Source organism: Tupaia chinensis, unplaced genomic scaffold, assembly GCF_000334495.1.
Source record: "Tupaia chinensis unplaced genomic scaffold, TupChi_1.0 Scaffold000147_1, whole genome shotgun sequence".
NCBI classification, from domain to species: Eukaryota; Metazoa; Chordata; class Mammalia; order Scandentia; family Tupaiidae; genus Tupaia; species Tupaia belangeri.
Genome location: NW_006159617.1, coordinates 8,913,133 through 8,939,245, shown reverse-complemented (window position 1 = coordinate 8,939,245; position 26,113 = coordinate 8,913,133). Strand labels below are relative to the sequence as shown.

General features: G+C 40.4%; 1 protein-coding gene across 1 annotated transcript in view; it reads left to right on the top strand.

Annotated features, from left to right (window-relative positions):
• The window catches only part of PCSK5 (proprotein convertase subtilisin/kexin type 5), a 537,419-nt gene that overhangs the window by 414,418 nt on the left and 96,888 nt on the right, over positions 1 to 26,113 (top strand). Inside the window, exons 23-24 of the mRNA XM_014586632.2 lie at positions 1,912 to 2,118; positions 3,196 to 3,264. Of these exons, the coding sequence (XP_014442118.1) occupies positions 1,912 to 2,118; positions 3,196 to 3,264 (276 nt within the window). The remainder of the gene's footprint in view (positions 1 to 1,911; positions 2,119 to 3,195; positions 3,265 to 26,113) is intronic.

Genomic DNA, 26,113 nt, shown 5'->3' with positions numbered 1-26,113 from the left:
TGGAGATGGGGTTTGCTAGAGGTTTTATTATTTTTTAAATTCAATTTAATTTGTTATTATTATTTATTTGTTTTTAATCTGACCAAAGAGACACACAAAGAGAAAAAGAGAAGGAGAAAGTGAGAAAGCAAGCCACCAGGTCTGGGATTCAAACTGTGGTCAGGCATGCAGGAGTCCAGCACCTTAACCACCATACCTTACCCTGCCAGCCCCGAGTTTGCTAGGTTTTATAAAGTGACTGAGGAAAACATGTTGGAAGGTTGACCATCCTGCAGTCTCCTGAGATCTCAGGTTCCACTGATCACAGTTCTGTGCTCTGCACTATTGATCGACAGCTGTAAATCAACAGGTGCACATATGTCTTCCCAGACACCCTTCTTCCCTTGGAGGATAAGGTTTTCCAGTTATGACTGGAAACAGCAGATCTTTTTTCACAACATCTCCAAGGAAGCCCTCTTTATTGTCTTTTTTTCCCACAAGAAACAGCCAACTTTCGTTGTAAAATCATGGTCACAAAAGAGCTTGAGAGGCTATGCTCCAAGGGTTGGTTTTTCAGATGGTATCTGAATCAGAGCTTTGATTAAATAAAAAATAAAATGAAATAGGGTAAACTATTTGAAAGTGCCATATTTATAGATTAGTGACAAATACTGGCTCACTATATGTGATTCAACCCAACATTACACTGATTTTTAGCTCCTGCATTTGCAACACGGGGTCAAGTGCTATCTTCAGTCACAGACCTTGCATCTTGGAGGTCAGTGGCTCTGGATCTCTGTGCAGTAGATCACATGATGAGTGGACACTAGACCCTGGTTATTCTGAGTAACACAGATTGGCTGCTCTTCATAGGCAGGGACATATGAGAAATCTGATGGATGCTCTGAGCCCACGCAGCACAAAACCTAGGAGAGCGGAAGTAGGAAAGTTCTAGTTGCATCTCTATGAACCTTATTGTTGTTTATATGTGTGATGGATTTAATCCTTGGTAACTAAGTGCAATGCTTTCTAATTGATTAGAATTTTCTATTCCCTATGGGAACAAATTCCCATAGTCTGTTATGCTGCAGATACTGCAAATTCTTTTCTTAAAGAGGTCAGGGTTGAGGGAAACCTTCAAGAATGAATGAGAAGGTGTCAGAAATGTGCTTGATCAATAAGCTGTCTTAATAGAAATTGCACGTTGTAAAAATATTCAGACCTTAGGAAACACAAGTGTGTGATTTTGATCATTTAAAATCATTTTAAAAGATTGCACTTTCAGGGGCCAGCAAGTGGGGTGGTGGTTAACGGGCTGAATGTCCACATGGCCAAAAGCTGTTTAAGTTCTGATTCAGTGTCTTGAAAATCACACCAGGCACATGTGTGTGCATGCCCAAAACCCCAAAAGCAGAATGGAGAAAGGACTATGGCATGACCATCCCCACTGGGAGTGATTTTCTGCTTTTCCTCTCTCTGTCTCTCTCTAGTGAGCACATGTGACCCTATGGCCAAAAAAAAAAATTACACCTTGATAAAACATGTCTCTTATCAATCATATGCTTATTTTCTTGGGATCTCTACAGCCCCCCAAGTCCAAGAGGTTCCACAGATAACCAAAGGAGCCCTTGGGAAAGTTCAACATATTTTGAGCTCTACTTGTTCACAGAATACTTTTTGTGGTTTTGCAATGACATCGCAGATAGTTGTGGCTGTTCACTCAAATATATAAAATATTGGAAACTGATCCCCTGCAAGGAAAACTTTTCAAGTACTAGGATACTGCACTTTTCATTAAGTCCAGTCTATACCTGGGTCCCCCAGGAGCAAAATCTTAGTCGTATCTTTTTAAAATAAAATGTCTTACATTATATTAGCTTCATGACTAATTTTGTACACTTTTCCTCTTTTTTTGCCACTCTAACTGGACAGACAAGCATGGCAAAGAGCACTTCTTGTACCAAGGGGAGTGTCGAGAGAGCTGCCCGGTGGGCCATTACCCTGCCCAGGGGTCTATCTGCCTGCCCTGCTCAGACAACTGTGAGCTGTGCCATGGCCCACATGACTGCACCAAATGCATGAGTGGCCACGTTCTGGTCCCCACCAACCTCACCTGCCAGAAGTTAAAGTGCGGACAAGGTAAGACTAGCTGGGGCCCCTGCCTAGCTCCAGAATGTTAGAGGGGGTCTGTACCCCTAGATCTCCTCAAGACTTACATTGCCTTCCTGGCTCTAATGTTGGCAGTTGGGATGCCTATGGGTGGCTCTGTGTGTCAAGTGGGGACACTGGTAGTTGCCCTCCTATCTTCCCCCCTTACATCCTTACTCTGGGTTTTCTGACACTATCCAAGGTCATAGTTATCTTGATTGGGAGGATTTTGTGAACAGGATATAGTGGAGAGAAAATGCGATTACAATCATAAAGTCCTGGTCAACAGTTTTCTTTCTCCCTATTACTAGATATGAGACCCTGTGCAAAATAATGCAATTTCTCCATGGTTTAGTGTCTTTATTTGTGATAGGGAAAGCATAGCATCAAACAGAGCTGCTGTGAAAAAGCACTGAGAATCAGCCTGCCTAAAACTACTTGAAAGTATTAAAATGGCCTGTGAATTGCATGTGTTATTGTTATTACCCAATTTGTTATCTTCTATGGGAAGAGGAAAATTAAAAAATAACAGTTATAGTTCTGCCTCTCTTCTATGTAAGAACGCTACAGACTGCTACTCTGGTCTATATAAGAATTATGTCTGTTCTGGTGCTGAAGAGAGTTCCACGACACTTTTAGAATAATTAAGAAACTCATTTTTGTTTCTCCTTAATGTTTATGAGTGTAGTAAAATATTTTTTTGAAGTGTTCAGTAGGGCAGATAAAAAGAGAGACAGAGCCTGTTCATTTATAAACCAATTCCATTTTCCTAGAAGCAGAACTGATATCTTTAATAAAGAAAGTCTACCAGCTTTACTTAAACACTGGTTGCATGCTGTGTAGACCAATTTTGTTCTATTTGTATCCAATCAAGCTGATCCAATCTATTAAATTAATATAAGGAGATAATAAAGTGGATGACACAGGTATCCTCAAGGTTGGCTCTGGGCCTCATCATTGCTCTATGAGCTACTTAAAATGAGCTATACACCAACGTATTTTCATAACGATGAATGCATCTGCACTCAGTGGAAATGAGTAGTGTTTTTCACTCTTCTCACTGTATAGATGAAGTTCAAGACCCAGACTATGAAGAATGTGTGTCTTGTGAAGAAGGATGTCTGGGATGCAGCCTAGGTATGTCATTTGCCTTTGTTACTGAAAGACTTGTAATGGCTGTGTCCTTTTTTACACATCATCCTGTCATTTTTTCAGCGGGGACTCTTATCATTGTCATCAGTGTCACATCCACATTTATTAAGTTGGCTTACTCCAGTACAAACAGGGTCACAGTGAAGAGATGCATGCTTTGAAGGCAACAAATAGGTGTCTTGTCTTTGAAACGCAAGTTCAGGAAAGGACAGTGGCATGTTTTCCTCTGGTTCTTAGCTTGGCAAGACAGACCTATCAGCACCCATGCTTCAAGGTGCCTAGGACTCCGCCTTTCTGCAGCTTCTCAAGGTGACAAATTTCAAAGATGAGCAGTGCATAAACTCAAGCAAAGAAAGGACCAATCATTCTAATGCACCTTGTGTGTGAAACATAAAAGCTTGTGGATTGAGGGACTGGGGATTTTCCTTTAAGAAAATGGATCTATTTCTCGGACCATAAAACAACTCTTAGGAAAGAAAATATCATGGGAAGAGTGGAGTTGAAATTCTCTCATGCAGTCAGATGCACTTGTTGGTCTTCCATACAGTTCTCTAACTCAGAGCAGGGTTCCTCCCTTCTCCTCTTGTATGCCTCGTTCTCTAGTAGAGGAGGTCATGGGAACAGTTTGTAACACAGCACCATCAGACTGAACAGAAAGTAGAAATAGGGAGGTCACAAAATCCTAGGGTCATACCTTTTTCTTTTTTTTTTTTGAGAGGTTTTTGCTATAGGGCGCATGCGCTCGCCAGACAGACAGAGACATAGAGACAGAAAGCGAGAAATCACCCCCCAGGGGGGATGGCCACGCCGCAATCCCTTCTCCTCCATTCTCCTCTTGGGATCTTGGACACGCACGCACATGGACCCAGCGTGAGTTTTAAGCCACCGAGTCCGGAACGCGAACCGCGGTCGACTACGTGGAAGTCCAGCGACATAGCCATTACGCTAACTGCTGGTCCCCCTAGGGTCATATCTTAATGTAAGTTTGGACAAGATACAGAAAATAACCAGCATGTAAGACTTTTCAAAGAAAATCCAAACGGAAGTAAAGATTCATGGTCTCATTTCTGTTTGTGGAGCTCCTCTGAAGCTCTGTGATTGGCTAATTAGCACTTCTAAAACTTTCATGTGAACACAAGTCATGCAGAAAATTTGTTAAAATGCAGACTCTGATGGGGTAGAGAGGGTGAGAATTTATAGAACTATTTTATCTAATTTTATTTATTATTATTATTATTTTAATTTGTTATAGGGCATGTGTGCTTACCAGAGAGAGACAGAAAGAAAGAGAGAGAGGGAAAGTGAAAAAGTAAGCTTCCAGGTCCAGGACTTGAACCGCATCAGCCATGTGGGAGTCCAGCATCTTTTTTTTATAATTTTTTTATTTATTAATTTTAATTATTGTTTATACATTTAATCGCTATACATCATTTAGATTGTAAAGAGACTTTACCCAGCATGACACACACCTCAGTCCAGCGGGAGTCCAGCATCTTAACTACAATACTACCTGCTGGCCCCAAGAATTTGCATTCTTCATGTGCTACCTGGTGAAGCCAGTACTGTTCTATAGACCACTTATAAAGTTGTAAGGGCTGAGGTTGTGGCATACTGAAGTAAACTTTTTACTGGGTTTCCTTAACTCTTAACTATTAAGCATAAATGATCATTTATCTTATGGCTGTCACCACCTCTCCTTGCCTTAAATGGAAAATATGTATCTTCTAGAATATCTGTAGCTACAAAATAAAGTTTCTAGAAGCTCAAATACTATTCCCCCATTATCTTCCATTGTGAAATGAGGTATATTTTACAGAAAAATAAAACACAGAAATAAATTCAGACTCAGGAAGGGAGTGATATTACAAGTCAAGGACTTAAGAGTAAAATGCTAGTTATCTAGGAGTCACAAATAACCCTGAGCATAAGTAATAATGGCACAAAAATTAACCCCAAAAAAAAGCAAATTCCGGTATCTAGGAGGTGATTTTGCAGGGAGCAATGATAAATGTTTTGACTATTTTGATTTCACTTTGTGTTCATTCCAGGTAATATATTTTTATTAGGTTTTATACCTCAGCTAATCTCTGTGGTACCCTTTTGCACCACTGCTGTTGTGCTTAAGCTAGCATCTTTGTTCAGCATGGTGGGGGCAGGGGGTGGAGTATACATGGGATCTTAACCTTGGCTCTGTTCAATGACGGCCATGCTGTCAAGCATAAAGTAGACAGTCCTTCTACATCTTTAAGACACCTCAGAAGGATTGTAGGCAGGTGTGTGAGCTTGGGATCAGCGAGGTGAGCTTGGGATCAGCGAGGCTCCCAGCACAGGGGTGGAAACAGCGACAGGATAACCTCAATAAATAGGGATCTGCTCTGTGCCCACCCTCCTCTTAGCTGGCCCAGTTCAAGATGGGGCCAAAGTGAAACTGCTGGAAAACAAATTTCATAGCACACTGCTATCGGGACTCACAATCCAAAATAAGTGATTTTTAAAAAGTGATAAATTGGAAAGCTTGATTCACTTTACAAACCGATTCAAATATGAATATTCAAATATTCATTTGTTTCTCTAAAAACTTGAATTTTCTGCTATGTGCCATTTGCTCACCTGGATACTGGGAATTCAAAGGTGACGTGGCTGTGATTCCGTAAGGCCCCCTCTGTCACAGTGACATGCCTGGAAGAAAACCTGTTATGAGGCAACATGTTAGAACAGTGATAGGTACAAAGTGCAATGGGATCTGGGCCAGCAGGTGGTGATTAAGACACTGGACTTCCACAGGGCTGACCTTGGTTCAAGGCCCGGACCTGGTGGCTGGTTTTCTTCACTTTCCCTTTCTGGAGAGGCCTTGTGCCCTATAGCAAACTAAAGAATAATAGTAATAACAACAATAAATAAAATTAAATAAATATTTTTAAAGTGTGTTGAGATCACCAGAGAGGGTGACAAAAGTATTCTAAATGCTACTAATTTCTCATTCTAAATTTAATATTTGTCCTCATTCATAAACTCTATGTATTGAGCTGTGTATTCTTGAGTTGACTTGGCTGAACTCAATTATCACTTTATTGCTGAAAGCTTTGTTGATCTCTCTAATAGAACAAATTTTCCCTTTTTTTACTTCCCTTTATTTGCAGGCCAATGACAATACTATTTTTCCCCCCATAGACCATGTGCGCTCACTGGAGAGGAGAGACAGAGAGAAATAGTGAGAGGGAAAGTGAGAAATCACTCCCCAGGGGGCATGGCCACTCCGCAATCCCTTCTCCTATTCTCCTCCTGGGATCCTGGGCAGGCATGCACACGCACCCAACATAATTTTCAAGCCACCAGGTCTAGGACTTGAACTGTAGTTGCCATGTGGAATCCAGTGCTTTAACTACTATGACACCTGCAGGTCCCTGACAATACTTTTTACAGTTGACTAGTATAATATTTGGTTATGTCCCTATCTTTCTGCTTAGACACTAAACTGCTTCAGAGCTAGTTCTGTGACTTATATGCTGTGTTCTCAAAAGAACTAGCAGTGTCTGGAACATAGTAAATGCGTAATTAATATATAAATGTTCGTCAAACTGAACTTAAGAGTTGCCCAAATTCAAAGTATGACTCAGGCAACCAGGAATTTAAATTTGATGTTTTCTCTATCCATACTTTGTCTATAGGCCAAGAAGAAGAGAAAAGAAATCATACAATGAAAAATAAATGATTTTTTATGAAATAGAACAATAAGGAAGATTTAAAGAGTACATGGCTTATTAAATTTTATAATTTTAATAAGATATGAATATGAACTTAAAAGTTATGAATAATTTACTGTAGTCTTTTTTGAGATGTTTCTTGTGAGAAGAAACCATCCTTTGGAGAGAACTTAACTTTATTCTATTTTAATAATGCAGATTCATTTTTGGACCATGTCTAGACAATCTCTAGAGACTTAAAGAAAAGTGAAATCAGTCACTTTGAGACATCTTATCTACATTATATATTGATTAATTGTTGGAAACATGGATTTTTCCCCCCAAAGTTTTGTATTCCTTTCCAGATATTTAGTGCACTATAGGTTAATATACATCTTCTACACTTAATAAAGAAAAACTTGAATTCCACATTAACTAGGATCTCATCTCATTTCTAGGTGGAGCTAGCTATTTGTCATTGCAAGAAAATATTCCAAAAAATTATGATTTTGTCAGAAAGAATATATTGAATTTAATACTTCGGGGTGGAACAAAGGTGTTTTATTATTATGAAGTTATATTTCTCTTCTTTATCAGGCTGTAAGCAAACATTATTTTACATAATGCTATTTCATTCCAGGCATATTTGATGGCAACTTCTTTGATAGTATCTTAAATGAACATCTTAACTAAGATAAATCTAAGTGGTCTAAATTCCTTTTTTTTTTCTCCAAGTGTTAAAGTAGAAATTTATTAAAAACCTTTATAGGGACTAGCTGATGGCATAATGGTTATGTCACTGAAAATTCTGTCTTCCCTGAGGGGAGAAGTAAATGGAGTAATTTTTACATAGTGGGTTTTTTTTATAAGAATTATTTAATTTTTTAAATCATTATTAGTGTTTTTTAATTTGCTACAGGGCATGTGTGCTCACCAAATACAGACAGAGAGAGAGAGAGAAAATGAGAAAGCAAGCCACCAGGTCTGGGATTAAAACCATGGTCAGCCATGTGAGAGTCCAACACCTTAACCACCTTGTCAACTGCCTGCCCCTACATAATGTTTTGAGGCATACTTTTTTGTTCGTACTTAGGTAATATAGTAATAGGTATGACACTTGACTGTAACCTAAGACTCAGGAACAGACTATATCACTACTGATTGATTTTAATCAAGTTGCATAAGATCTCTTTACTTCCTTATCTCATCAATATTAATAGATGTCAATGTGTCTTTATTTTGACTCAGAAAGAAGTAATGAAAACCCATTAATATTTGTTCACCAAAATGTCTATAGTCCTTGCTCTTGGGGTAAATATATGCAAATTTCTACACTTCAAGTGATTAGAAAAAAAGAAGGCGGCCAGATAAATTAAGTGCCAAAAAAGGAGACAAATACACAAATGACAGCATTTAGAAAAGAAGGGAACCCCTGGGCACTGAAGGGTCAAGGAAGCATGGGAGAAGGTGGGATTTGAGATGAGCCTTCACGTTTGCAGGCAATTTACATCAGCGAGAACGAAGTCTGCACTCAGAAGGGTCTTAGAACTTGGACAATGGCAGGGAAAAAAGGCTCAGAGAAACCATTTCTGTCATGGATTCTAGGACCATGAGTGTACTCATTTTGCAGAAGAAATAAGTAAATATAAGAGAGTAGGTAAAGAGAAGTCTGGAGAAGTGTTGAAAACCAAATCTTAAATTCCAGACTAGTGAGTTTAAAGTATTCTGTGGTGAAAGGAAATAATCAAAGGTTCTTTAAAATAGTGAGAGAGAGTTGTATGTGTGTTTATAAGAGGTATTTTAAAAGTTTAATTGGGGGGGAGGGGGTGGTGTAATGGTTACAGTGCTGGGCTCCCCCATGGCTGACCATGATTTGAGTCCCAGACCTGTTGGCTTGTAAATTACACAAGATACGAGACATGCCTGCTCAAAATCCCAGAAAGAGAAAGGAGATGAAGGGATTGTGGCATGACCGTCCTCCGACCCATCCCTGTGGGTGATTTCTCACTTTCCTTCTCACTGTCTTGCTCTCTCTCTCTCTCTCTCTCTCTCTGGCAAGTGCACATGCCCTATGGCAATAACCTAAAAAAAAAAAAAAAAAAAAAAAAGATTAACTTGGGCCAGCAGGGAGGTTAAGGCATCTGGATCCTACATACTCAACTCTGAGGTTCAGGTCCCAGACCTGGCAGGTTGAAAAATCCCATGGGGCATGTGTGCGTGTGTGCCCAAAATTCCAAGAAGAGAATGAAGGAGATTAGATTATGGCATGGCCATCTGACCTGCCCATCTCATCTACCCCTCCCACCCAGAGGCTGATTTCTCACTTTCCCTCTCTCTGTGTGTTTCTGACTCTCTGGTGACTGCATATACCCTATCACCTAAAAAAAAAAAAAAAAAAAAAAGATTAATTTGGAGGTAGTCCTCATAGTACAATGGAAAAGCTTTGCACTTTTGCTGCTGACTCATCTGATATTACCTGTGAGTTTGTCACATATGGCCTTTATTATGTTGAGATACATTTCTTCTATACCTAATTTGTTAAGAGTTTTTATCATGAAGAATTTGTTGAGCTTTGCCAAATTCCTTTTTGTATCTATAGAAATGCCATATGATTATTAGTCTTATTTCTGTTAATGTGGTTCATCACATTTTTTGCTATGCTTTATGTTGAACCATGCTGCATCCCATGGGTAAGTTCCACTTGCTTTTGGTGTACGATCATTGTCATGTGCTGTCGATTGAATTTGTTAGTATTTTTGTGGTGGACTTTTACACCTATTTTTATTAGTTATATTGCCCAATAATTTCTTACAGTGCTCTTGTTATTTTTGGTATCAGAGTAATGCTGGCCTCATAAAAGGAGTCCATGGGATGACTGGACTGTTCTCTTAAAGAAAAATTCAATATTATAAAAGAAAAATTAAGAGAATTAAGTTAAAGATAATAAAGAAAATAATCAAGAAAATACATAAGTTGATTTGAGTCTAGATTCTTAAAAGGTTTGGGAACAATTAGAAATACCGGATTATGACCGGCTAAAATTGCTGAGTTAATGTTTCCTCAGTTGTGAGAACCACATTGTAGTTGTGTAGAAGTAGGTCCTTTATTTAGCAGATATAGAATAAGCATGAGAAGGTGTGAAATGTCATGATGTGTACAACTTATTTTCAAATGGTTTAGAAAAAAATAAAGATCTAAGTGAATTATACAAAGCTGTTTATTGTACTATTTCAGCCTGTAAGTGGGTTTGAAATTATCTTTAAATGAGCATAATGATAAGTATGCTGCTCTGTGAGGCAGATCCACGTGGGAGGGTTCCTGGTTGCACCAGAGACTTCCTCGAGTTTGCCAGGCACGTATGTGCCCGTGATCCAGGGCTGGCTGAGGCTGGGAGTAGACTTCAGTGTGAGTACACTGCTGGGGAGGCTGTGTGTGTGTGCGTGTGCGTACGTGTGTGTGTGTGTGTGTGTGTGTGTGTGTGTGTGTGTGTGTGACTCTTAGAAGAAAGAAAGAAATACTCTTTTAAAGTTTTTTTTTAAAAAAAAAAAAAAAAAAAAAAAAAACTTCATGCCCTTTGACCAGTAGATGGTGTAATGGTTACGTTGGTTAGGTTGCTGGGCTTCCACGTAGTTTACTGTGATTCAAGTTCCAGACCCAGCGACTTAAAATTCACGTGTGTGTGCATACCCAAAATCCTAAGAAGAGACTGGAGAAGAGATTGTGGCATGGCCATCCCCCCTGGGTTGATTTCTTTCTTACTTTCTGTCTCTCAGTCTCTCTGGTGAGTGTACACGCCATATCGCAAAAAGAAAAAAAAAAAAAAAACCCTTCATGCTCTAGGGATAGTAGATGGCATGGCAGTTATGTCCCTGGACTCCCACATGGTTGAACATGGTTCAAATCCCAGATCCTATGGCTTGAAACTCACATGGGCACACATGCCCAAAATCCCAGGAAAAAAATAGAAAAATAGAGGAGAAAGGACTGTGGCATGGCCATCCTCCCTGGGGGTTGAATTCTCATATTCCCTCTCATGTCTCTGTCTCTCTGTCTCTCTCTGGTGAACACATACACCCTAAAGCAAAACAACCTCTACCAAAAAAAAAAAAAAATTCAAACTCTATCACCTGAGAAAAACTCGAAGCAACAGCACTCTAGTGATAAGCACACCTAGTGCCCAGATCTTGGTTTCTAATACCATTCTTCACTAAAAGAAAACAAAACTCCTTGGAGTTTTGTTGATTTGGGTACTGGGGCAGGAAATAAACAAATGAGCCTGCAGCATCATGTAACAACAGAAAGTGAGGAAGTGCTCGACAGGGAAAACACCCACAACGATGAAGGCAGGGGAAAGGGATCAACCAAAATGGTCTGCAGTGATCGAAGCTGGAAAAATCTGAGCAGCAGTATAAGGTAGTATTAGGTGATAACCCAAAGTATAAGTTAAACATCCATGAGTTTATACAGATATAAGTAAAGGGTTAAATAAATAAAGGCTAGAAGACAAACGTTTTGTGCAGAAGAAACTCAAATAACGTATTTTCATACTCCTTTTTTAAGAAAGTAAAGTGTTACTCCTTACTCTTTAAGGATGGACTGTACATGGTGACTTTCTTCCTAGAGTACCGTATGAAAGGGCAGGAGGACAAAGGCATTATAACCAGAAACATGACAAATACTACCTCACTGAGAAGATCAAGGTCAACATCCACAGTAATAAATCAGTGACTGTAGGTATTCTTGATAGAATGTGATGAGAACAGCACTTCACCTCTGTAGTCTTCTACCCTAAAACCATGACCCCAAAATAACTATTAGAAAAATATCAGATGGAGACCCAGCAGATAGCATAATGATTACATTGCTAGACTCCCACATAGTTGACTGCAGTTCGAGTCCTGGACTCAAGGAGCTTAAAAGCTCGCGCCAGTCACACGTGTATGCATACCCAAAATCTCGAGAGAATGGAGGAGACGGGATTGTGGTGTGACCATCCCCCTAGGGGGGTAATTTCTTGCTTTCTGTCTCTCCAACAAGTGTACATGTCCTATAGCATAAAATTTCTCTAAGAAAAAAAAAAAGAAAGAAAACAAAAAATATCAGATGAATGCAGGACCAGCATATAGCAGGGTGGTTAAGGCACTGGACTCCCACATGACCAACTGCAGACCTAAAGGCTTGAAAAATCACACCAGGTGTGTGTGTATGTTTGCCCAAAATCCTGAGAGGAGAATGGAGGCGAAGGGATTGCAGCATGGCCATCTTCCTGGGAAGGGGGATGAATTCTCAGTTTCTTTCTGGCAAGCACATGTACTTTATAGCAAAAAAAAAAAAGGAAAATATCAGACAAGTCTAATTGAGGAACATTTTATGAAATATATGACTAGTACTCCTCAAATTCTCAAGCTCACCAAACAAGTAAAATCTAAGAAACTGTCACAGCAAGAGGAGTGTAAGGAGACATGACAACTAATCATAGTTCCATATGGGATCCTGAAACAGAAAAGAAAAAAAAAAACTAGGTAAAAAATTTAAAATAAATTATGAGCTTTGGTTAATAATAATCACATGATCATAAAAAATATAAAGCATAAAAACATAAAAATAAAAAGCAGGAGTAAAGTAATTGGGGCTTTGGAACTATCCTGTATCTTGATTGTTGGAGGACCGCATGACTGTATGTATTGGTGTAAGTTCATAGAATTACACACCTAAAGGGCTAAGTATTACTCTACAAAAATTACATTTCAATAAGTCTGACTTAAAAAGAAAAGTACTTCCACATTAGAATGAACTTGCTGGGCCAGATTTATGGCCTAGTGGTTAAGGCTGCAGAATCCCACATGGCCAACAAAAGGTTCAAGTCTCAACCCAGCAGCATGAGAAACACGCTGGGTGCATGTGTGTGCCCCAAATCTGGAAAGGAGGTAGAGGTGGAGAAGAAGAGATTGTAGCATGACCATTTCCCATGAGAGCTGCTTTCTCCTCTCCCTCCCTCTCTGCCTCTCTGGCACTCTCTGGTGAATGCACACACTCTCCAGCAAAAAAAAAAATAAAAAGAACTCAATGATGTCCCCTTTCCCATCTCTGCACAGTATAAACTATAACAGGAACCTAATACTGGCTCTCCTCCTGTCAGGATTCGGAGCACATGTGCACAAGCACCCTGTATGTTTTTCAAGCCACCAGGACCAGGATTTGAACTGTGGTCAGTCATGTGGGATCTGGCTCCTTTAACCACTAAGCTACAAGGTTGGCCCCAGTGTTTCCTTTAAATTGGAAGGCAGTTGCTGATTGTAAAACTGAGACTCAGCATTTATAAAGAACTTCTCTTCCAGGGACCTAGTGCATCACCCACTGTCTAGCCAACTCAGTGTATTGCCCAGTGGTTCACAACCATCACCTCTATGGACAGATGGGAAAAGACCACGCATGGTGCCTCTTTTCTTAAAAAGACCAAACACAGAAGCAGCTTCCAAGGAAGGATTAAAATATAAATCCGCTATCAACAATTGGCTGAGGAAAAGAGAAACAAGCTAGCACCATCAGACATGGCCGTCTTTAAAAATATAAACTAATTATTTGCATTTTTCATTCATTAGAGTCTCCCCTTTCCTTTATTGTCTAAATGATACCTCTCACAGGTGGGGGTTAAGAAGAGAGAAAACTTTTTAAAAAGAAAGCACAATGTTGGAAGAATTTACAGATGTTTTGAAGTTTATAGTGCCCTTTTTCAACCTGACTTTCTCCATTAATTCATTTAGCAAATAATTATGGCAGGTTTTGGACTCTCCGCTTTCCCATCATTTGTTCAGTTTATTTCACAAATAATTGGATTGTATGACCCAATATTTATCAAGCATCATCACTCACCAAGCACTCTGCCAAACACTTAAGGTAGTTCAGCTTTCACGTCCACAATTCAATGATTTTTACAGATGGGAGAAACAAATGATTTAGAGAAACATCAAAGCCTCACCATCCATGGGAAATGACAGGGTAGTTCAGAATCAGCTTAAAGCAACTTGTGCATAGCTTTATTCATGCTGTCTTTACAGGGGAAACAGGTGGCTTAGAAGCTCCTTGTTTTAAACATATACTAGGAGAGTCAGGATTGTGCTATAACAGACACCCCCCGATCTCCACAACTTCAAACAACAAAGGAGATTTCTTCATCTGACAACTCCTCTGGGCGGTCCTTAAACCAGGACCAAATTGATAGAGCAGCTAGCTCATCACAGCAGAGGCCAAGAATATCCTTGCTCTTAAAGGTTTCCCCGAAAGTTGGTGCTTGTACCTCCTCCTCACATATTTTTGGTCAAAGCAAGTCACATGGATCATACCCGAGATCACCGAGTGGAGAGGTGCAATCTTACCTTGGGCCTGCAAATCTAATACAGGTGTTCCTTGATCTTTGATGAGGTTACATTCCAGTAAACCCTTTGCTAAGCTGAAAATATTGTAAGATGAGAGTGCATTTAATATAGCACACCTAACTTTTCTGAACATAGCTTAGTCTAGCCTACCTTACATATGCTCAGAATACTTACATTAGCTTATAGTTGGGCAAAATAATCTAACGCCAAGCCTATTTTATAATAAAGTGTTGACTATCAAAATTTGAAGTACAGCTTCTACCACTTTCACACCATCGTAAAGTCAAAAATTATAAGTTGGGGACGTCTGTATTGTGAATAATGGGGACAATCTCACCATGGTAATCACTCCATGTTACTGGTATATTCCAAACTCTCACTTCATGTGTTTATATGTGAAATAATTCCAGACATGAGCCTTCTAAGCTTGACTAAATGATTTTTTGCTTCTACTTCTCTGACCTCATCCATTTTCTTACCTTGGCTATGTTTAACGCTTTCCTTCTTTCAAAAGGAACTTTTTCTTTCGGGACTAGCAGTTAATGTAATGGCTATGTTGCTGGACTCCCACGTTGTCAACCGAGGTTCGAGTCCCGGAACTGGTGGCTTAAACTCACGCCGGGTGTGTGTGTGTGTGTGCATGCCCAAGATCCCAAGAGAAGAATGGAGGAGAAGGGATTGTGGTGTGGCCATCCCCCCTGGGGTGGGGGGTGATTTCTTGCTTTCTGTCTCTCTGTCTCTCTCTGTCTTTCTGGCGAGCGCACGCGCCCTACAGCCAAAACCTCTCCAAAAAGAAAAGGAAAAAAAAGGAACTTTTTCTTTTTATTTCTTTCTCCCATAAAACAAAGAGACAGACAGGGAGAGAGAGCAAGATCCCCACAGGGTCTTCACATCATGATCTTGCCCCAGTCTCTGTCAGCCAACATGTCCAGGGTGCTCAGAGATGTCCCAGTATATGAACCCAGAACCTCTCCTGTGTGGGTCCAGTTGTGTTACTATTGTGCCACCACCTGACCCTCTCAAAACATCGCCTTCTAAGAAGTCACTACTGAAGAAAACAAAAGCCAAAATCAAGCAAACAAAACAGATGGAATTGCTCCAAGTATGATCTCGCTTCTCTGACCTCTGGAAACTGTTAAGAAGAGGACCAGTGGTCAGTGAGATCTGAACAATAGATGAGTTATCAGCTAAAAAGCCCAAGAGCCTTACTCCAGGTTTTCAAATTGCTACTATCTCTTGTCTTTGTCTGCCATCCAAGAAATATATTAGCTCATATAAGACAAATTGTGGGAATTTGGAAAACTTTCTCTCAGCTTTTGAGTGAAGTTCAAGAAATGCTTACTGAGCATCTACATCAGGTTAGACATGAGGATATAAAGATAAATAAAACTTGTTCTGTGTTCTCAAAGGGGTCACATGTAAATTGAACAGGTCAGTGATTCTCAGCTTCAGGTACATATTAGAATCACTTGGAGAGATGTAAAGTGCAATGCTGGCATATAATTCCAATATTTCTGGTTTAATTAGAATGGAGGGAGACTCAGCTATCAGGGGTTTTTTTTGTTGTTGTTGTTTGAGGTTTTTTTTTTTTTTTTTTGGAGAGGTTTTTGCTATAGGGTGTGTGCCCTTATGAGAAGGACAGAGAGAGACAGACAGACAGAAAGTGAGAAATCACCCCCCAGGGGGGATGGCCACACTACAATCCCTTCTTCTCCATTCTCCTCTCAGGATCTTGGGCACACATGCACACATGCCCGGCGTGAGTTTAAACCACTGGGTACAGGAATCGAACCACAGTTGACTATATGGGAGTCCAACTACATAGCCATTACACCAAGTGCTGATCCCAAGTATTTTTTTAAAAACTCCTTGAGTGATTCTGCAGTCAGAGTGCAAACTACTATTTAAGATAGATACATGTGGGCTAGATGGTGGTGCAGTAGTAAAATGTGACACTGTAAGGTTAACTCACAAGAGAAGGTTCTGGGTTCACATCGAGAGACCTCCCTAAACCTTCCTGGCACATGGGTGCCCATAATCTGAGGCTGGCGAAGCTGACGGGTGGACTCAGAATCAAGACCTTGTTGGGATGTCTGTGTGTCTCTCTCTCTTTCCTTCCCTCATGGAAGAAATGAATAAACTTTTTTCTTTAAAAAAATTGGGTGTATAAAGAGATAACTTTACCACCATATTTTAAGTACTTTGTTGAGAATGAAAGCTGAAGCATTCCCGACTAGGTGCTTAGCTAGGTAGATTCTTTACAAACATGATCTCTAATCTTCCATGTAACCTTTTCTGTTCAGAATCCTTATCCTCATTATATAGATGAGAAAACCAATGTCCAGGGAATTTATGCAGTTGGCCCAAAGTTACATAGCCAGCAGGTTTCTGAGCCAAATTCTGACTCCAACCCACAGACCATCTGAATATTTGTCTTTATTCCAGAGTAGACTGCACTCACACACCATTTTCCTAGAGAATATAAGTGACAGTCACAGAAAGTTTGGTCTACTCTGTTTATTCCACTCTTTATGGCATTCTCATGTTCCTTAGACGTGTCTCTTGATGTTCCCTTTGCTCCTTTTCTACATGTAAGCTCACATACTTAGGGTTATGGGGAAGAAGAACATAGTGGTGAGATATCCTAAGTTCAATTTTTGAGCAATTAGCTCATCCTCTTGGCTCTTGGTGTTATGACGCTGTTTTTTCCCCAAAGCTGGGTATACTCAAAGTTCCTCCTACTTGTTGTGTAACTGACCTGTGGAGTTAAGTTGTGAGCCAAGTCTGTCTGGATCACGTATGCTTGCAAAGGAGAACTGAGCCAAGTGCTTTCAAAACAAACTTAGTTGAGCAAAAGCACAGAGTGTGGGTGAGTCCAATATACAGGGTCAAGAGGTTCAGAAGACTGTGGGCCATTCCCAAGAGCAATGTGGGGTCTGTGACATTATATTTCCAATGACCAGGAACAGGGACCAATTGGGCTTCAGGAATGGATTTTACCTTTGCAGAAGTTATCTAAAAACAAGAGTATGTTGCTTTCACATGATTAAGAATAGCCTTGTCTAATTAGTTCCTTTCAGTGAGATATCTTTGATTTTTTTGAAATCCACAGGCAACCAAGACCCAAGCTTATATCTATCAAGCTCAAACAAAAATAAAAATGCGACCAGCAGTAATGACTGGGGCTTTGGATGGTAGTTCTTATTTGATTTTACAGGAGCATGGAAAATGGAATCAGAAATCTTAGTATCTATTCATCACTATCTTTCCCCTACTACAAAGAAAATCTTGAGCAAATCCTATTCAATTTGGGTTTCTTATTTCTATCCTATTTTGTGTTTGCTTTTTGTTTTTGTTTTTCTAGTGCCAAAGAACCAGTGTGCTCACCAAAGTGAAGGAGGGAGAGAGAGAAAGCCTTCCCCGATGGGGCATGGTCATGCTGTGATTCTTTTCCCTCTGTTTTTCCTTCTGATTTTGGGCATACACGTACACATATCTGATGTATTCTTCAAGTTTCAGGGGCTGGGATTTGAACCGTGTCAGCCATGTGGGATCTGACTCCTTTAACCACAGTGCTACAGGACTGACCTGTCTATCCTGTTTTACAAAGGAGAACACCATGAAAATTGCCTTTCTTTTACCTCCTAATAGAACCCTAGAGATTAAAATAAAAACTAGACAGATGATATTTTGAGATCTTTAAGAGAGAAAAAACTAAGAGGCGCTATTATTATCATCAAAATAAAGTGGCACTTGCCTTCTATGTCCACCGTTTTTCTTTCCTCTCATATCCGCCATCACTGAGAAGCCTGTTAGTATCTTTGAAGCCACATAACCTGTGCACCATTGTGTTATAAACACTTAGCACAGTGCCTGGCATCAGGTGGGCACTCAGTAAATATCTGTGACTTCTGTGCCTGTTATTAGCTGTCCTCATCTTACCCGCCAACTCTCCATCTCCCTATGCCACTGCCAAACTCCATTTCAAAGGCCTTTACCAGATGGTAGGAAGAGTGTCAAGCTCCACTGGTTGAAGAGAAAAAATTGATTTAAGTCACAGAGCAGACACCAGATTAGAGAGAAGCTGTGTGTGGGTGAGGCAAGAGCATCTGCATGTTGATACCCAGCTGCTCAACAAGCTGGTCTCCAACTGAGAGTTGGGCCAACGACAAGTGTCAGTAAATTGCCTCTGCACCTCTAGAGCCTGAAGTTTCAGCTTTCCAAAAGTCAACAGGAGGATAATTTGGTAGGAGTCCAGGTTCATCCTTTCAAAGTAGTCTCCCAGCAGCTCCCACCAGGGAAACGTTGGCTACAAACCTCCCAACAGCCTTCAGCTCAGCTTCTAGCACAATGGACCTGCCTGGGAGTTTAAGCAGAAATGGGAGCCAAATAGCACAGCAGGCTGAAGAGGACAGTGAGCTCAGGGACAGAATCCAGGCAGGGCCCTTCCTCATTTACCACCTGTTGGCCACGTCCTCAAAGTTGAAGCACTGGAAGGCAAGAGATATCCATGCTGACATCTCCAGACATCAGTCATGTTCTCACTGACAATGTTACTGTGCCTATCAAACCCTCTTCCTCCCAACTGTGCCCGTGGCCATCTGCAACAGCCAACTTTACTCTTTTTTGAACTCTTTTCCATAAGAAGTGTGTTTCGACTAGCTGTAAAATAGCCAACATTAGGTGAGACAAGTGGACAGTGTTTTGTAATGAACCAGGCAGGTAGCTGAGGAATATTTACTTCTCAGCCTGTCATTCCACGGGGACACACAGGCCCGTGAGAATACTGAAAACTGAGAGAGCAGCCCTTTCAGTCAGATCTCCAGAGCAAAAGCAAACCCAAGGAAAATTTCACATTAGCTCCAGACGAGTAAGAAGTAGGAGGGATTCTTCAAAAAGTTCATGGAAAATGTGTGCATGGGGCCAGCCCCATGGCTTAGTAGTTAATGGCACCAAATCCCACATGGCCAACCATATGGTTTGAATCCCAGATCTAAAATCTTGCAAAACACTGAGCACAGGTGAATGCATACCCCAAATCCTAACAAGATGGGAAATGGACAAGAAGGGATTATAACATGACTACACCCCATTGAGAGGTGTTTTCTCCCTCTCCTTCACTCTCTGGTGAGTACACACACCCTCTGACAAATTAAAAAAAAAAAAAAAAAAAAAAAAAAAAAAAAAAAAAAAAAAAAAAAAAAACCCACTAGGTATGATCTCTGTATCTTTTTTCTTTTTTCCTTTTCCTTTCTTCCACAGGCTCATGTGCTCACAGAGAGAGAAAGAAAAAGCACCCTCTAGTGGATTATCATCATGCCACAATCCCTTCTCTTCCACCTCTTTACCCCGTCAGGATCCAGGCATGCACACACAGGTGCCCAGCATATCCCTCAAGCTGCCAGGGCTGAGATTCAAACCATGGCTAGCTATGTAGGGCTCTCCATGCACAGCATTCAACCACCGCCATGAGACAAGCCTAGATCTTAAAATTTTTGCACTAAAATAATTTTATTCCATTTTTCATAAACTGTTTGAAGTTCTCTCAAGTAATTTGGAGATATAATGGATGGAGTACTAGAGTATAAAAGTTTCTCAATCTTTCTAACCTTTAATTTGGACCAGAAAGAGCAGACAGCTTGATTTATCATTGATGGAATTTTACACCCTCAAATAATTACTAGAAACCTGGATGTTCCACTAAAAAAAATAAATCAGCCTAACAATGTAGACTGCAGATTACGATAACCCCAAACGTTTGAGTGATGACATTGAGTCTTTGGGTGAGGTTTGAGGGTGAGCCTTGAAAGAGAAGGGAAGTTGTTTTGAAGGGGTGCTTATTTGGAAATCCTAGGACAATTGTGCTAGCTGCTCAAGCGAATTGTAAAATTACAGATTTATTGTGCTTAGTAGAAATATAGCCTGTTCATTTGAAATATTATCCAAATGGCCTGACTTCAACTTAGAAATCTTGTATGAATTGAAACAAGTGAATTAGAGAGGCCTCTTGCCTTCAGCACTAAAGGGTCTGTGGGAGGTGAGTCAAGAATCATTTATAGTAGTGATAAAATACTATATTTAAGGCTGTAAAAATTTGGCATACAAGGTCTCAGTTCAGAAGTAAATTCGTTTTATGTGTTCAGCAAAGGAGCAACTGAAAAGTTTTACAAATGGGAAGTTTGACCTGCTGAGATTTTAAAGATTAAAATATATCAATTATTCCTTGGGACTGGGTATGGTAAATTACTCCCCTTGAATGCTGAGATGCAGATCAGAACCATGACGTCAGTAATGGCATAACTTTTACTGTGCTGAATATGGCTGATGACAGCTACCCGGAGCCATTGTCTAACTGTCACAGTATGGGCCCGATTGTGTGTTCATGGAATGAGCCACTTGGGACCTGAACAAGTAACTGGGAAAAGCATCTGTACCCTGCCCAATTAACAAACACCTCATCTGATGGGGCCTTACGCATTTGCTCTGCAAAGAAGCCAGTGATCCTCTATGTGGGAATTCCATGTCTGGTTCCAGCTATGACTAGCAGATAATGTTTGACAGCTGACAGATGTGTGCTTTCATAAGAAGAGTCGTAACTTGAGTCTCCTACAAACCATTTAACTCACCACCCACTTCTCTCTCCTCACCTCATTTTCCAGTTACACTGGAGGACCCTGGTCTTGACTACTTCTGAGCCCATGCTCACCCCTGGGCCCTGCTCTCTCTTTTCCCTCCAGGTGGAGTGCTCTTCCTGAGATGTTAATATGGCTGGCTCCTTCCTGTCATTGCATCTCATTTAAATATCACTTCCTAAGAGGCTTACCCTCAGCACCCCATCCAGCTTCCCTTTCTCTGTCTATGCATACACACCGCACCGTAATTCATCCATCAACTGTATTTGAATTCTGGGAGATCATATGCAATTATCTGATATTTTAATGATTTTATTGACTTTCAACATTTGCATACCAAATTTCTTCCCTGATTTAAAATGGAACTTCCAGGTAGGCAGAGACTTCCTCTGTTATGTACACTACTGTGTCCTCTGCACTCTGAATCATACTTACCACATAGCAGAAACTTCAAAAAGCTTGGGGGAAGACCAGACTATAGTGTATCAGTAAAATGTGAAGGTCTCTGGTTCAAATCAAAAGACCTCCCTGAGTGTATTGGGGCACTCATTTGTCCAGAATTCAAAGCAGAGGGTGAGGGAGTGGATCATGTTGTCCAGATTGGGTTGAGGATGCTGCGTCTCTCACATGCTCTCTTTTTCTCAATAAAATAAATTTTTTAAAAATTTTATGAAAAAATGAAATTAAAGTATAAGTTTATTTTGGTGCAAACATATCTTAAAATCAGGGACCAGCCCATGGTGTTGTGGTTAAGGTGGCTGGATCCAACATGACTGACTGCATGGTTTGAGTCCTGAACCCAGTGGCTTGAAAAACACACCAGGGACATGTACATATGTGCCCCAAATCTGAAGAGGAGAATAGAGAAGAGATTATGGCATAGTCATCAACCTGTGGGGTTGCTTTCTCACTTTCCTTTTCTCTTTCTTTCTTCAGTGAGTGCCTGTGCCCTATAGTAAATTTTTTAAATTCAAATTCATGCCTTATTTTTTCATAATTTATATGTTCCATGAATTTGAAGACCACCTCCCCACCCCCCTATAGTTGCTCAATTCATGATTTTTGAACAAATTAATGGCAGAGTCCTAAAAAGTAAATTTATGATGAGTGGTTTGGAAGAGCCCTGGTGGAGAGTGGGAGAGCCCTTACTCTCTGAGCTCAGCACAGGGGAGTCATTTCATCCCGTCTCTGGACCGCACGCCCTCATCTGAAGTAGAGGGGCAGGACAGGATCAGTGGCCTCTCACTTCTGTTCTATGAAGCCTTTTCCCTTTCCACTCTCCATTATTCCCAATTCATGCAAGAGAACTTCGATTTCATCTTTTTTATGAATTTGACCTTTTGTAAGTTTTTGTTTGTTAAAAGATTCTGATGCTAAAATAAAATTTTAAATCTCTCAGATTAGATAACCCCTCTGCTTAAAGTTAATCCTGGTCCAGCTGTAAAAGTATAAGGGGCCCTTGGGAAAACTGCCCTTAGTTCTCTCTCTGCGCATGCCGGCCGTCCCCCGTGCTTCTGTCAGTCATGCTGGAGGCTGACCTACGCCTTTTACTTTTTCCAATCACCAGAATGGTGAGTCAATAAACCTCTGTTTCCATATGAAAACAAAAAATTATTATTTAAATTTAATTGTCATACATCTTTATAGGCCACACTATGATCTTTTTCAAAGCATGTATGCAGTATGTGATAATTAAATCTATGATATGACCATATATACTTCATTCTCAACAAAGAACTGTACATTCTAGTGTCTATTAAGTGCTTTCGTACTGAGCCCTTCTCACCATTATACTCTGGTATCTACAATTGTACTCCCTACTGTTATGTTTCGAATCTTTCAATTTCTGCTGTAGTGTGCAGACAAACAGTATATATTGAATGGGGGATAGTCTGTGGTTGTCTTTCATAGTCTGGTTTATTTCACTCAGTATTAAATCTTCTAGATTCATCCAAAAAAAAAAGTATAAGGGACCCGTGGTGTGATTCCAGCAGGCTCACTTAGGCCCTACTTTCCTCATATACATGGGAGATCATTTCAGTACTTACCTCCCAGCATTGGTGGAAGTGTTAAATGAGATAATCCATCTATAGCCAGAATAATGCCCCCCCAAAGATGCCCACGCCCTAATCCTCAGAATTTACCTTGCTTTAAACAGCAAAAGTGATTTGAAAGTATGATTAAGGAAGATTAAAGCCTTTGAGATAGAGAGGTTATCAGGCAGGCCCATAGCCTAGAGGTTAAAGGAGTCAGATCCCATGTGGACAATGGTGATGCAAGTCCCAACCCCAGTGGCTTAAAAGCATGCCAAGTGCATGTACATGCATGCCCAAAGTCCTGACAGAGTAGAGTACGGGAGAAGAAGGGATGGTAGAGTGACCACGCCACATTGGGAGGTGCTTTCTTCCTCTCTTTGTCTCTTTCTGATGGACGTTTGTCTTCTATCAATAAAGAAAAGAAAGGGAGAGAGAGCAGTTATCCTGGACTATTCAAGTAGACTGAATTTGAGAACAGCCCTTAAAAGTGAAGAACCTTTCCAGCTGCAGTCAGAGAGAGATGAGACAGGAAAGACCCATCCTTGCTAGCTTTGAAGCTGGCAGGAGGCACTCACCCCCTTGCCTGAGCCAAGGAATGCAGGTGGCCTCTGAAAGCTGAGTACAACAGCTGACAGCCTGCAAGAAAGTGGATATCTCCGTCCTACAAATGCATGGAACAGACCCATAAAATAACACATTTTTATGTTTTAAGTTGCTAACTTTGTGATGATTTATTGTGGCAGCAATTGAAAACTAACACACCATGTAAAATGTGTAATAAAATGCTTGGTACATGGGAAGAGCTCAATAAATGTGAACATTTTATAAATATTATTAATGGCATAATTTTTAATATCATTCCATTAGCTCAGAATCTCTTCCTGCCTGGATGCTGAGCTCTGAATCCTGCTCTGAAACTGCTTTCTGCTCTCCTGCCATGGTTTCTTCTTAGCTATCTTATACGAACTATTCATCAGCTTCAGGGACCAAGTGTTGTACCCACTTAAAGTGCGAAAAAAATTATTAAAATGCCAGACAAATGTATGGATCGCATGAACTTTGGGGGCTTCCTGATATGATAGCTTAAGAAGGACGTGAGGTTACCTATGCTGTAGTTTGGTTGAAGAAGCTTAGCCTGAATCTAGACAGGAGAAGATACAGGGAAAATGAGAACATGCTATTAAAAAGAGAAACCATTACCTTTGAAAAAAAAAAAAAAGTCAGTGTCAGGACCAGCAGATGGTGTAATGGTTACATTGCTGGACTCCCACAAAGTCAACTGTAGTTTGAGTCCCAGACCAGTGGCTTAAAACTCATGGTGAGTATGTGTGCATGGTCAAGATCCCAAGAGGAGAATGGAGACAGGATTGTGGCGTGGTCATCCCCTCCCCCCGCCGCCCCCGGAGGGTGATTTCTTGCTCTCTGTCTCTCCAGCGAGTGCAGGCGCCCTATAGCAAAAATCTCTCTTAAAAAAAAAAAAAAAGAAAAAAGTCATTGTCACAAAAAACAAAGCACCACAGAGCAACTATTCCAGATTAGAGGGAACAAAAGAGATAAGCAACTAAATGTGGTATATGATCTCAGAATGAATACCTATCACATATTATCGGGTCAGCTGAGAAAATTGGCATGCAGATGGTAGGCTATAGATTATATGGATTTATTAACATTGAATTTCCTTAAGTTAAAATTTTCTGGAGCCAGTCCCATAATGCAGTCATTCAGGGAACCAGATCCCGAACGTGTCTCTGGTGAGCCCACATGAATCATCCCACATGATTCAAGTCTCTGCTCTAATGCCTTAAGAAACATTCCAGGTACATGTGCATGCATGCCCCAAATCCCAATGGGATGGGAAAATGGAGAAGGAATTGTGGCATGACCATTTCCCATAGGTGCTTTCTCCTTCTTTCTTTTTCTTTCCCGGTCTCTCTGTTACTCCAGTGAGTACACACATCCTCTGGCAATGGAAAAAAGAAAATCTTAAGTATAACTGTACTATGGTTATATAAGAAAATGTAATTTTTTTTTAGGAAATGCACACTGAAATATTTAGGGGTAAAGGAAGGGCCACAAGTTGTACTTCCTATTTTCCGGTGGTTCAAGACAATAGATAGAACAGATGTATAATATAGTGTATGCAATACACATTTACAGAGAGAGTGAAAGCGAGTGAGCAAATGATAAAAGCATAAGTGGCAGAATGTTCACCATAGATAAATCTGAGTAAATGTTTTATTCTTGTAACTTTCCTGCAAGTTTAAAGTTATTTTCAAATAAAAAGTTTTATTAAAAAAATAAATAAATAACCAGAGGCTGGATAATAGCGCAGCAGTAATGCAACCCTCTGTGAAGCTGATCCACAAGGGAAGGTCCCGGGTTCTCATCCAGAGACCTCCTTGAACACGCTGGGCTTGTGTGTGTGCCCATGACTCAAGGCTGGCTGAGGCTGGAGGTGGAGCGAGGCAGGAAGATCTCATGAGAGGTGCCGTCTCTCTGTCCCCCTCTCTTTGTTCTCTTTTTCTGTCTCTCTTGCTCATGGAAAAGTTAATAAACTTAATTTAAAAACCAAGTTTATAATCTATAAGACAAGAACTTGTTAGCACTGAGTAACCGTTTAAACCACTTGTTTTTCTCCTGATTTATAATTCCATCTGACTCCTATCTTATCAGGCCTGCCCATTTTTTAAACTTTCGGAATGCATAGTTTTAGTTTCAGCAGGTTGCATAGTGCTTAAGGCGCTGGTCCACCATGCGGCCGATGTGGTTTGAGTTCCAGATATGGCAGCTTAAAATTCACACCCGGAGCGTGTGTGTGCCCAAAACCCCAAGAGGAGAATAGAGGAGAAAGAACTGTGGTGTGGTTATCCCCCCTGCAGAGGGATTTCTCACTTTCTGTCTCTCTGGTAAGTGCATGCGCCCTATAACCAAAAAACAAAACAAAAACAAGCAAAACAAAACAAAACATAGCTTTCAAAATTAGCATTAAGACAAAAAAGTTTAGGGGCCAGATGGTGGTGCAGCAGTAACAGTGCTCTCAAAAGCTGATCACGTGGGATGGTTCCAGGTTTGCATCTGGAGATCTCCCTAACCCACTGGGCTCACTG